We start from the raw sequence: 12,895 nt of genomic DNA, 5'->3' as shown, positions 1-12,895 counted from the left end.
TAATATCTAATACAATGCAAGGCTCTAAATAGTTGTTTTGCTATATTGTTTAAGAAATAATGACAAGAAAAAATGTCTATATGTATTTAGTTTGGCAATTTTCTTTCTAATATTTTTTGACCCAAGGTTGGTTGAATCACGGGATGTGGAACTAACTCAGGATACAGAAGGCAAATTGTATTGTATGTTGGTATATGTGCTTTCAGTGAAACACTGAAAATGAGATAGGTTCCCCCACACAATTTATAAATAAAAGTATAATTAGAAAACTTGACCTTAAAAAATATTTCCCAAACTGCTCCTGTATTTTTAATCCACATGTAAAAGTTGTTTTTGGAAGATACTAGGTTGATCACAAACCTATAATTATGAGTGAAAATAGTGTTTCTCTTTAATCATGTGAGGAATATTGATACCAGTTGGCTTACTTTGGGTGGAACAGTCCTTTATTTTTGGCTTAATTGCAGTGGAAACTAATGCATGTTTTTTGAGATTCTCTTAACTAATACAGCATTTTAAGTGTCCATAGATGTACTTGTGATTCCTGAACACAGCCTTGCTGAAGGGTCAGAGGTGGTTCCATACTTTTGACTAGCTGTATTTTGGAATTTAAGGGGGAAAATTTCTCTTTTCTTTTGCAGCCTGTGGAAAAGGCTACAGCTGAGCGGGAACGGGAGGCGGAAAGAGAGAGGGATCGCCACTCCCCCTTCAGCCAGCGGCACCTGCATACACATCACCACACCCATGTTGGCATGGGTTACCCTCTAATCCCTGGTCAATACGATCCTTTTCAAGGTCAGTGGCTCCATCATGATTGTGTCTTTTTTCATTCTGCTTTGGGAAACAGCTGCTAAAACTGCCTGTCACTGTTTTAAAATCAAAATATTGAATTAACATTAGCTCTTGGGAGAATTTTTAACACTTAGTATCTAGTATTTCCTAGTGACACAGCTAAGGCTAGTCCCACATCTTTGTATTCTATTGAGACATGAAATGGCTACCACTTAATAATTGTCACTGGTTGATGTTATCTGAGGCTTACTATTATCTCTGAGACTGAGGGTGGCTGCCACTGTCTGGGGCACTGAATTTAACAATCAGAAGATCAGATATCTACTTCAGGGAAATTGTAGAGAAAAGGGAGGGAGAGAAGGAGGCTTTGCTGAAATTATTTGTCCTGACATCTCCAGGCTTTTTAAGTTGTTCTTTTGCCATGATCAGGTTTAACACTTTATAACCTAAGACTCTTCCCAGCCCTTCACTGCTCTGACTCTTGCTAAAGAGGACAGTCTGGAAAAAGAAACCTTAAAAAGCCATGGAACTGAATGAATGAGCATTGTTAGTTGATGGGGATTAGTTGAGCATGTATTATTTGTCCCGGCTCTGTAACCTCATAAGGGGTAAGTGGTAGCCAAGTCTTTACCAACAGATCCCCTTGCCTAGGACCTTGTTGTCTTTGTCTGCCATTGCTGCTGTCATAACCAAATATCACAGATTTAAACAACAGACAGACATTTATCTCATCACCATTCTGGAGGCTGAGAGTTAGGGATGCCAGCTGTGCTGGTCAGTTTCTGATGAGGGCTCCCTTGCTGGCTTGTAGGTGAGCACCTGCTGTGTGCTCACATAGCCTTTACTCATTTGTCATCACATAGTAAATGAGAGCGTATCTGTGTCCTAAACAACTCGTATTGAATGAGAGAACTTGGAAGAGAGAGGGGTTTGGTTTCTAACACATTACAGCTATATTAGTGTTTATGAGAACAGAAAGTATATTACATCATTTTTTATATGTTGTCATTGTACTGTCTTAAATTATCTGTGGGAAAAAATACACCCAAATAAAGGACATAGAAGGAAAGAGAAATCTTCTGTAGATTTCCTTTGTTTACTCTATTTTTCCCAAGACTGTTTTCTACAGAAAAATGTAAAGTTCTGTCACACAAGCTCGGTGCCATTTGGGGCCATTGCATTCTCTGTTCCTTTTGTCTGAGTTTGTGTTAGACTTAGAAAAGTTTAGACTTTGCAAATTTGATTTCCTGACTCCATGTTCTTCACGAGAAGCATTGTGTTTAAAGCACTGGAGAAAAAAAGAGTGACAAAAGTTATTATAAAAGTATTCTAAGCAAATAGCATGTTGCTTCTGTAATTCACTGTACCTTGTGACTCCTGTTGTTAGCTGGCATCTATTATTTCTCCAGCTCCCTGTTCAGGAATGCATGCAAACCATTTAGCACCATGCCGAGCCAGAGAAATGGAATGCCGTACCCTCTTTGAATAACTATTAAGAAAACCACAGAGTGGTCAATAACGTGATAGATATTGGCTTGATCAGATGGTTTGTAGCCTGTCTTTGCTGTATGAAAATTTCATGTTTAGGAAAGGACAAATTGCTGCTGCTGGTTCACCATTGGGCCTGTGTCTACTCTTTATCTTTCCACGGGCCATGGCAACCCTGTGTTTCTTTCCCTCATTAGGCTTGACCTCTGCTGCCCTCGTTGCCTCTCAGCAGGTGGCTGCCCAGGCATCTGCATCAGGGATGTTTCCTGCACAAAGAAGGTAAATACCCTCTACACTTGGAATTTGTTGTGAAGAAGCAAATATAGGGTTTGTTAGATGAAAACCCTGGTTCGCAGTGCTTTTATAGCACTTAATGAATGTATTTATTACGCTGGTATGCTTGACATGGGACAGAGATTTCACGAACATCGTTCTGTAAACATAGATTGGTAATGGACCAATTGGTTTTTAAGACAGTTGAAAATTCTTTAGGTTATCCTCATAGCGTTCTTACAATTCACGGGGCTGAGGAGGTAGCTCAGTGGTAGATCGCTTGCCTAGCACGGCAAAAAACTAAAATAAATTCAATATAATAAATTTTGTTTTATTATATTTAAAAAGTGCTGTAAATGGAGACATTTATTTTTGTGATGCTAGAGGTAGTGTTTGTTCTATGACGTTTTAAATTACCCCTCAAGTTGTTTTAAGTAGGAAAATAATTTAAAGGAATTAACCTATTAATATAAAGTTAACATTCTTCCCAAAATGTATATCATTGCCTTGTGTTTCTTTACTATCTCTGGAATCAAATTCCATGAATGGAACAGAAGTACAATAAGCCTCTTGGTCAGCACAGTTTTCAGGTCAGAGGCTGACAGAACCCCATGGTAAAAATAAGCTGTGCTTTTCTTTTGCAGGGAGTAACAGGATCGAAGTGTACGGTGTCATGTGACCGGATCACATGAGGAAGCGCTTTATACAGACATCAGTTCCATGGTGTTAATTTGAAATGCCTTAATGGCAGGCAAAAACCAGTCATTTCATTTTTGTAAATTACAGATTTTATCACAGAGTAACAAATGTTGCTGTAATTAAACTTCTGTTTTATATATATATACGTATACATATCTGTATATATACATATATATATATCTATATATATTCTTTACTTTTTGTATCAGTAACCAGGCTCGCACACAGGGTCTGCTGCCAAGTTACAAACCACTCAGTAAAGGAAATTTAAAAAAATGTATTTGTCATGTTGAAAAGTGTTAGCCACAAAAGGCTGCTTACTTTCTTTTCCTTTTAAATTGTAAATAAATAATGTTATGTATCAGTGTGCCTGAACTTTGCATCTCCTTCATCTATTTCCCATAAGCCCCTCAGAAAGGCGAGCTATGATGATAACACTTGGTACAATTTAGATGTCTAATTGGTGGCTCCTGTTACAGATGCATCAGTGTAAAATGTTCCTGTAGTCACTGTTTGTACTTGTGTATTGTGGAAATAAATACTTTTGGAAGGCATGGGGTTGCCAGTACCACAAAAACTGTGTTGTATATAATGTAAAGATTAAAAATGGGGAAATAATGAGCATCTGTGAATAATGAGGTGTCATTTTTTTGGTAATCTTGAATGGCAAATAACCCAATAGCCTGCATACCAGAGACATCTGTGATTCTTCTATTACTTGAATAGTCCTTAAGTCCTTTTTTTTTTTTTTTTAATGTTTACAATTACCCAGTTTTAGAAAAGAGAGACTTTAACGCCATTGCCTGGTTACTTGTTTTATGCTGTAATCTAGTTTATTTTATGTAAAATGTATATTGAATGCTTTCCTTTTTTATACCTGCCTTAAATAATTTGGCAATCAGAATTAAAAAGTTTTTTTTTTTTTTACTAATGGCTTCCTGTCTGTCTCATGTTATTTCTAGTTGACTGGTAGTGATTCTAACTTTCAAAAAAGGAATTGTTAATACTGTGAGTACATAAGATACATTACAGAAATACTAACTTTTTTATTTGATACACAGATACAAAGACCACTATATTAATTCTGGGAATGTATACATATAAGGTATTTGTTTTGTGGTATATATCACCACAAATTAATAGATTCAGGATTCTGTGCCATGGAATGACATTCCAAAGATGTCAATCTGCGACCTGTGGACAGTAGATAAAAACATGTAAAAAGGCAGTCAGCTAGCTGTCAGTAGAGTGTGTGCTAGAATATTTTACGCAAAATTTTAACTACTTCCTCCCTTTGTCCCTCCCTTCCTTTCTTCCACCCAACAAATACCTACTGTAGATACTGCTCTATCCTAGGCACTGTACAGGCTCTGGGATGCAATGAACAAAAGCAGACAAAAATTCCTGCACTCAGAGAGCTTGGATTTTCTAGCAACTGGGAGAAATATAAAGGTTAATAAATGCTATGATGAAAAGTGAAGGGTGAGAGGCTGGTGGTAAATACTGCTAAGTAAAACAGTCTAGGAAGACGTCACTAAAGAGATGAGGAAGGAGGTCCATGCACACTTCTTGGGCAAAGCGTTGCTGTGAGATGGAAAAGAAAGTGTAGAAGTCCTCAAGTGAGAGTATGTTCTGTGTTTGGACAGGTTGGTTTTGGTAGGGGGAGGGGGCACCAGGTAGGGTGCTGGGGAGACGAACCCAGGGCCTCATGCATTCCAGGCAGGCAGTCTACCAGTGAGGCTGGCTACATCCCTAGGCAGCGGATTGGTTGGTTTCATTGGGTCCTTCCAACTGTCTGTTTTTTGTTTGTTTTTTTAATCACTTTACATTATAGGATTGCCAAGAAATGTTTCCTCTGCTTCTGAAAGGCTTGCCTTTGCCTTTTGCCTCACAAGCCTTAATTCGTGTTCAATAGGAGAGTATTTATCTCCTAATTCACACATTTTTCTTTAGAAATTTCATCATGTCATTAATAAGAACATTTTCTGATGTTCATTCTTGTAAGAATGCTTCACTTGTTTTTCATCATGTTTTTAGGTACTTTATTTTTCATCATTTTTTTTAGCCATCAAATTTTTTCAATCCTTTTTCTTGTTACTTTGCAGTTCTGGGATTTGAACTCAGGGCCTTGCACTTGCTAGGCAGGCCCTCTATCACTTGAGCCATGCCCTCTGCCCCAATTTTTTTCAGTTCTTAAACAATATCTTGATAGACCCTTGAAGACTTGTCATCATTGTCTTACACAGTTACGCAAGTAAGTTGCCTACGTTCATAGGATTTCTGGTGTGTCTGTTGGTGGCTTTCATGCTGCTCTAGCTTCTGGCCAACCCTTAACTGTCAGAACCAAGGTCAGCTTACATCTTTACCAGCTGACTGACCCTGTTCCTGTTGGGAGCTGGGTGATACTGTGATTTCTGAGAATTTCCTAGCTTTTAGCATTACATATTTTTAAAATCATACATATAAAAGCCAGTCTTATCTTTCAGCTGCAAAATGACTAGATGTATGTTTATTGCATGCCAGGTGTTTAATCACATCTAGTTAGGTGGTTAAATATGCAGGATTATTATAAATACTTGCATTAGACCATGCTTACCTCTACTACTATAATAAACGAGAATGCTGATGGATACAGAGAGATACATAACCAAAAGCACAATGTGACTTGAATAGTTTCCCCCCCCACCCAGGCTTTTACTGGAACATAATTCATAACTGGTTTACATTAATCACTAAATTTAGTTTTGTTTCTTCTCCTTACTGTTTCAGTGCTGCCTTTGCTGGTGACACCATGAATTGCCAAAGGCCAGAGTTTGTGTACATTATGTGTGCCATTTCTCTGGCTGAGTATATATTCAGTACCGAATGGTAAATTAAAGATTCCCAAAAGACAAGCCTACTTGGCTCCATTATATTACTATGATGAACCTGCCATTAATATGCTTCTAATTGTTTTACTTTTATAGACATAAAATCAGTCCCCTTAGTGACTAATAATAGAGTTTATTGATTTTACTAAACATTAGTCATTCCAGGCCTGCTCATATCAGCTTGTCCCGAGCATATGCAGAAAGCCTGCAGTGCTGACACGGTGCAAATGAACCTGGTAGAGAAATTAAAATGAAGAGTTGTTTACAGCTGTGGTCCCATTGAATACAGAATATCAAAATCAGGGTAATAGGCTCCATATAGAACCATTTATTCCTGGATTAGGGTCTCAGATGGCTTTTTCATGGAAACTTGCCATTGATGTTCAGCCCAGGTCATTAACACACACAGAGTAAAAGGCTGTCCTTATCCATTCACACTGGCTGTGACCCTGATTTAGTGTGGCTTCAACCCCAGGTCTGTGAGTAACCGGAATGAATAGCTCTGATTGATACAGGATGGAACAGCAGTTTAAATGATAATTGCTGGTCAGTTCATTCCCTCTCGAACTCTGAAAAAGAGGCAAGACAGGCAAAGCCATTTATGATTGTTTTTGTCACTAACCACAGTCATCTATTCCTTACTTCCCGTAGGAGTCTGAGTCATAAATGCTGCTTACTTTCTGTTAACCATAGGAAAGAAAACAAAGGAAAGGCCCCAGTCCAACTATTAGCAGGGCCTCAGTCATGGATTCTTCTTTATTTTTCTTAACAAATCTTTCTTTAAAGCAGCAGATTGTTCTCAGCCTCAGCTGTACTGACATTTACAAGAGACAGTTATTTGGGGGAGGGGAGACGCCCTGGGCCCTGTGTTGTAGGATGTTTTAACAGTACCCTTGGCCTCTACTGCAGAGAGAACAGCAGCAACCTCCCACAAATTGTGACAACCAACTGGTCATGGGATATTTAGAACGCCTGCCTAGTTCCTGCCTCTTAGGTAGACTCCTGAGTCCTCTTGTTCTCTGTTGCTGTGGGAGGCATGAAAGCCATTATTGGCTCCCGGTAACCCTAGAATAGTGAGGATGTTCAGTTCACCAGCCTGGATAAACTCCTTGCCTGAGTTTTTAACAGACGTGGCTAATTGCAGCACTTGCTATCCAGGTGGCTGTGGGTGCGACCTCACGATCTCCCTCAGCACGGCTCTCTAGGCAGCCCCTGGGAGTAGACAGAAGTTGACTGCCGCCTCTGTCAGAAACTGAGTTCTTGAGAGATGGAATCACGACCCTACAGCTTTCAAGGACAATGACCCTCTCTCCCCAACTTTCCAAGCCGAGAGACTTTAAGCATTTTAAGGCAATCATTATTTTTCTAGTCAGAAAATTCTAGGAACCAGAATCATTATTTATCGACCCACCTTTCTGCTGACTGATGGAGGTATTTTCTTTTGTCTTATTCAGTCTACCTGCCCCCCTTTACTAAGGATCCTTGATTAGATTGGGTCTACCAAGATAATCTGGGGTAATCTCCCCTCTCGAGGTCACATGAGTAGTTAGCATGTAATCTAACATATTCATAGAGTCTGAGGATTAGGATGTGAACATCCTTTAGGGACCATTATTCTGTCTAACACTACACTGAACACAATTTTCTTTTCGTCTAGGAAATGACACAATAATAGTGCGATATTACTGCCATACTTTATAAAATATCTTAATTGGTACATCACCACTGATGCTGTTCTAAGCATTTCATATATAACTATTCATTTAATTCTCACAATCTAGTTACTGTTTCTGTTTTAGAGTTGAGAAAACTGAAACACAGAGTGTTTTTGGTCTATTTTGTGCTGCTGTGACAGAATACCACAGACTGGTAATTTCTAAACAATTTAGAAGTTTACTTGTTTATTTTTATGGTACTGAGCTTGGAACTCAGGTCTTGCACTTGTTAGGCAGGCGCTCGGCGCTCTACCACTTAAGCCACTCCACCAGCCTAACAACAGAGGTTTCTCTGGCTTATGGTTCTGGGCAGTTCACGCCTGAGGGGCTGTATCTGGTGAAGGACTTCTTGCTGCATCTTAACATAGCAGAAGGCATCGCATGGAGGAGACAGAGAAAGGAAGTGGGCCGGGCCCATCCTGATGTCTGAAACCACTCCTGATATAACTCACTCCATGACAACAGCACTAAACTATTCATAAGGGCAGAGCCCTTGCGATCGAATTACCTCATACAGGTCTTGCCTCTCAACAGTGTTGCACTGGAGAATAAACTTGCAACACCTGAAGTTTAGGGGGCACATTCAAACCACAGCACAGAAGGAATTGGCCCAAATTCATGCTTACATGACAGGAGCAGAATTCATAACGACTCTGCTATGCTGTGTTGAAAAAAGGATCATGAACTCCCTACATATTTAACAAGACCTCAGTCTCAGAGAGTCAAGTCAGGGAAATAAAGCCTGTGACTCCAGTCATCAGGGAGAGAAAGCAGCCTGTGCCTCAACCCTTGAGATGCTCCACCTGCAGGATTCCAGGACCCTGGAGGACCTCAGCACATTGCTGCAGTGGTTGCTGGAAGGTTTACCTTTTTTCCTCATAGTCATGGTGGCCCTTGCTTTCTTTAATACTCTACTGTATCCATCTGATAAGTAGAAGCTCAAAATACAAGTGTAGAGCTTGGTGGGAACATGCTTGGGTATCAGAGGCCAATGGGGAAAGCTGGTGGTTGGGTTGGTGATTCTGGCACCAGCAAAGGGTCATCGCTATCTTCTGACAAAGGGACTCAAATTTAGACTTTTAATTATCTCCAAATGATGTCACACTTCTTATCCCAGAAGGCTTTCAAACAGAATAAAGAAGGTGTTCAAAATACAACTTAACTCATTCCCCATAACCAGACCCTCCAGTGCATTTCATGTACACTGAGGGAAAAGAGTAATATGTGAAAGATTTATTTGCAAAAGGTAAACATTTCAATTCCAATTTCTTTAACTTTGAATTGGAGTAGATTTTTTTAAATTTTAATATGTCAGTAGCTTCAAAAAGTAACTGGCCTAGATTTTCTTGGCCTCTGAGAGAGCTTGGTTCCAAATGGTATTTGCTGGGGGGCACAATATGCTAATTGACTTTAAAATTCTTCTTAATAAGGGTGGCAGGGGGCAGTGGCTCAAGGCTTCTTGTCCCCATTCAATCACTAAAGAACTATAGGTCAGGAGGACAAGATGGTCCCATCTCCTCTTTCTCCAGAAAAGGTGGTTCAACCACCCCCCTCATCCTCCTGTATATCAGATCAGAATTTCCAGGATCCACTTCTAGAGTAGTGCTTGGCAGGTGAGGAGGTGGGTGTCTAGGCTAACAGATGCCCTTTCAGCTCGATGATCATGAAGGGATGCCTTGCATGTCTAGACAATGGCTATACAGCTGGATGCTCTCAACTGCATAGAACAGAAACTGTGACTCCATCTGCCTTCACCCGCAAGGACATGGGTTCTTTCCTGCTGCACAAGGCCAGGAGCACAGTGAGCTCTAGATGATGTCTTTGGTGTTACTGGCTCTGCATCTCTGCTTGGTTCTTCTTGCCTTTCCCCCATGTTTATGACTGTAGCAGTTCCCAAAAACATCCAGAGACATCAATGTCCACAGGAAAGGACTCTGTCTGTCTCTTTCTCTCTCTCTCTCTGTTGCTTTTTTTGTTTGTTTGTTTGTTTGTTTGTTTTTTGAGGCAGGGTCTTGCTATGGAACTCAGACTGGCCTTGAACTCTCTATGTGGCCCCTGGTTGGCTTCCAACTTTCAAATCTTCTGCCTGTACTTCCCAAGTGTTGTTATAAGTGAGTGCCACCATACCTGGAAACCCTTGGGATGGCATACATTCCTTCAAAAGAAGGAATTTTGAAAGTGGGTGACATGAGACAATTCACTCAGGAAATTTTTCCTGAGTACCTATTGAGGGCCAGATGTTTCCTAGGGATAAAGAGTTCTCTCACCTCATAGATGGCATCAGACAGTCCTCTCCTCTGTGGGAAGCCAGATGTCTGGACCCTTCAGTGAAAGCTCATACATCTCTGGAGCCACTTACATGCAGCCTCAAAAACCTCCAGGTGCCTATGTGGCTTCTGCCCCCAAATCCACTCCATCCCCTCAGTGATAAGCCACACAGACATGTTCAATAAAAGATTTTATGACAACAGATTTTATGACTGTCCTCCAGTCAGGCTGCCTCCAAACTGAGGGCTAAAGCAGAATGAGTCATGGCCTAGGGAGGCCTTTGACCTGGTAATGCCATGAGATTGGTTGTACCTGGCCACTGTGGAGTGGCAGAGGTGCCCAGAGGTAGGAAAACAAGTGACTCACACCCACCCCTTGCCTGGAGTCTGTCAGAGTCCTTGTCCTCTTCTGAATGAGCCAAAGAGAGAGTCAAAGTGGAGTCACAGCTATGCTCTTCCCAGTTCCTGTTGGTAGCCAGCCAGGTGGTTGCTAACTTAACTCTACACGCTGTGCAGGGAAGCTTCTGGAAACTTTTAGGACCCAGGGACATTATTCTGACTGATTCTGGCAGGTTGACATAAGGTGACCAAGCTACTTGCCAAGGTCAGCTAGAGGGACATCCTTTGCACCATCAGCCTGTAGTGGAAATTGATGTGTGTGTGTGCTGAATACGAATGTGATACTGGCTTGGAAGTCCAAGCATCTCTAATCTTGTCCCACTTTATATAAACATTAGCATGGGCTCTGCAGCTCTCTTTTGGCAGGACTCTCCTATGTACTTCCTGCTTACCAGTGCCACCATGCCTCTGTCAAGGCCTTTCCAGTTCTAAGTAACAAAGGGCTATTAAACAAACTTGAAGGAAATTGATAGATTTAACAAATGGCAGAGGGGTCCTTAGGGGAGCTGCTTGTGATCTCTTTAGGCACCTCTTGTGAACATTTAGGCACATCAGGCAGTCTCTCTCTCTCCCTCTCTCCCCTCCCCACCGTTGCATCCTCTTTTGTGTGCTCACTCTCTTCTCTTTGCACTTTGCACGTGGACTCTCTGATTCTCCAAACATGATGGCAGGCATTCTCCCCTGATGGCATCTTAGTGCAAATTGGCAGACTTCCAGGAGTGAAGAGGGAAGTGACCCTGATTGGGTCCAATGAGACTGGACGGTCCAGCAGGATGTAATGAACTCACTTGGCTGAGGGAGTAGAGGCTAAGAGATGGCAACAAGTTGCTCAGCTGGCTCCTAGTTTTGGCTTCTTTTGACCAGCCCTGTACCACTGCCATGTAAGCCCTTTGTCCAAAGGACATTTCTGGCCAGAAGCAGAAGCCTATTCAAACCAGCTGAGCTACAAAGAGGCTTGTGGAAGGCTCATAGAATGTGGCTTATAAAATCTGAGGATAGGAAGGGAATTGGCAAGTCTCACTCATGGTGTCTGAACACTTGCCTCTGGAGTCTCACACAGTCTCTTACAGCTGCTTCTCTTGGTGTAACTATCTTCTTTTTCTGTTGGTAGACTATTTTGACATCCTCATGGCTCCTTGCTCTTGTGATTGAGCGTGCCGGGTTTGCTACAGAGGTCACTTTGGCCCCCTCTTCACCCTCACTTACCTGACCTAGCCTTTCTGCTCACACTCCAGTTTCCTGTGCAAAGTGCAGTGGATTTCGGTTCCTGGAATAACCAAATGTGGCTGGACCAGACTTGGGAAAGGTGGGACAGAATTGCATAAAACCCAGGATGGTCAGCACTCCTTTGATCTAAGAAATTCCAAGAGTTTCAGGAAATCTGAGCCAAGAATGAGCACCATTCCATTCCTATAGCAGCATATAAGGGTGAAGACAAAAACACATGTTTTTATTACAGAACAAGAATAGAATTTTCCCTCTTCTCCCTAGGTTCTTTCTGTCCTCCTTGTGCTCATGTACTATTCTTTGCATCATGTAGCATCACCTGACATGCTGTGTTTGTTTCTATATTTGTTTATGGTTTTCTTTCCTCCCATTAGTATATAAACTTAGAAAGGGCAGGGACTTAATTTTTACTCTTCTTAACTCCAGCACCAAGAACAGAGCTGAGGCTGTAACAAGCCCACCATAGATGTGGTCAGAAGAATGAGGGAGTGAACAGCATATTAGAATTAGATAGAGGCCACTGGCTCACCTCCTTTTTAAGAATCTGCCTCACTCACAACCTTTAAAAGGCTTCATCATTCATAACAAACCCTTTCAAACAGACCTGGATTTATGCTAATGAGGTGACTCTTGGAAGGTCCCAGATAACTTCAAGTTGGGGACTGGTCACCAGAGAGAACTATCTACATGATTAAAGGGCTGGGACTTTTGGACATGCCAATGATCTAAGCAGGTAGGCCTAAGTAATGCAATTTTGATAAAACTTTTAATAACAAATTTCAAGTAGCTTCTGGGTTAGTGAATACATCAGTGTGTGGAGAGGTAGCATGCCTGGAGAGGGCCTGGAGTTTCTACCCATCCCTGTTCCCCCAGAACCACTTCCACTTGGCTGTTCCTGGGTTTTTTTAATAATAAATAAAACTTAATTGTAAGTCTCTTTCCTGAGTCATTGTAGCAAAGTATTAAAATAGAAGCAGAGGCAAGAGTGAAGAGCGTTGGGAAACCCCAGATGTGTAGTCCGTCAGGTACAGGAGTCCCATTTGTGACTGGTGTCTGCAGGTGGTGCTGTCTGGTGGGCCTGAACCCTTAGTTTGTGGGGTCTGCATTAGCTAGTTAGAGTGTCAGAATGGGATTGCAGGCACCTAGATGGTGCTGACTATTGGAG

General features: G+C 41.4%; 1 protein-coding gene across 5 annotated transcripts in view; it reads left to right on the top strand.

Annotated features, from left to right (window-relative positions):
* Znf608 (zinc finger protein 608) overlaps nt 1-4,183 on the top strand; it is a 101,366-nt gene extending 97,183 nt beyond the window's left edge. For 4 of the 5 annotated variants that reach the window (XM_074076582.1, XM_074076585.1, XM_074076583.1 and 1 more), the window contains 3 exons: nt 642-795; nt 2,478-2,559; nt 3,198-4,183. In XM_074076582.1, the coding sequence (XP_073932683.1) occupies nt 642-795; nt 2,478-2,559; nt 3,198-3,204 (243 nt within the window). In that variant the 3' untranslated portion in view covers nt 3,205-4,183. Of the gene's footprint in view, nt 1-641; nt 796-2,477; nt 2,564-3,197 lie in introns of those variants that run through there. The other variant, XM_074076584.1, reaches the window with a different exon arrangement.
* Nucleotides 4,184-12,895: the final 8,712 nt, after the last annotated feature.

Source organism: Castor canadensis, chromosome 6 (genome assembly GCF_047511655.1).
Source record: "Castor canadensis chromosome 6, mCasCan1.hap1v2, whole genome shotgun sequence".
Classification (NCBI taxonomy): domain Eukaryota; kingdom Metazoa; phylum Chordata; class Mammalia; order Rodentia; family Castoridae; genus Castor; species Castor canadensis.
Note: the sequence above shows the minus strand (reverse complement) of the source record. Positions and strands in the feature narration are given on the sequence as shown.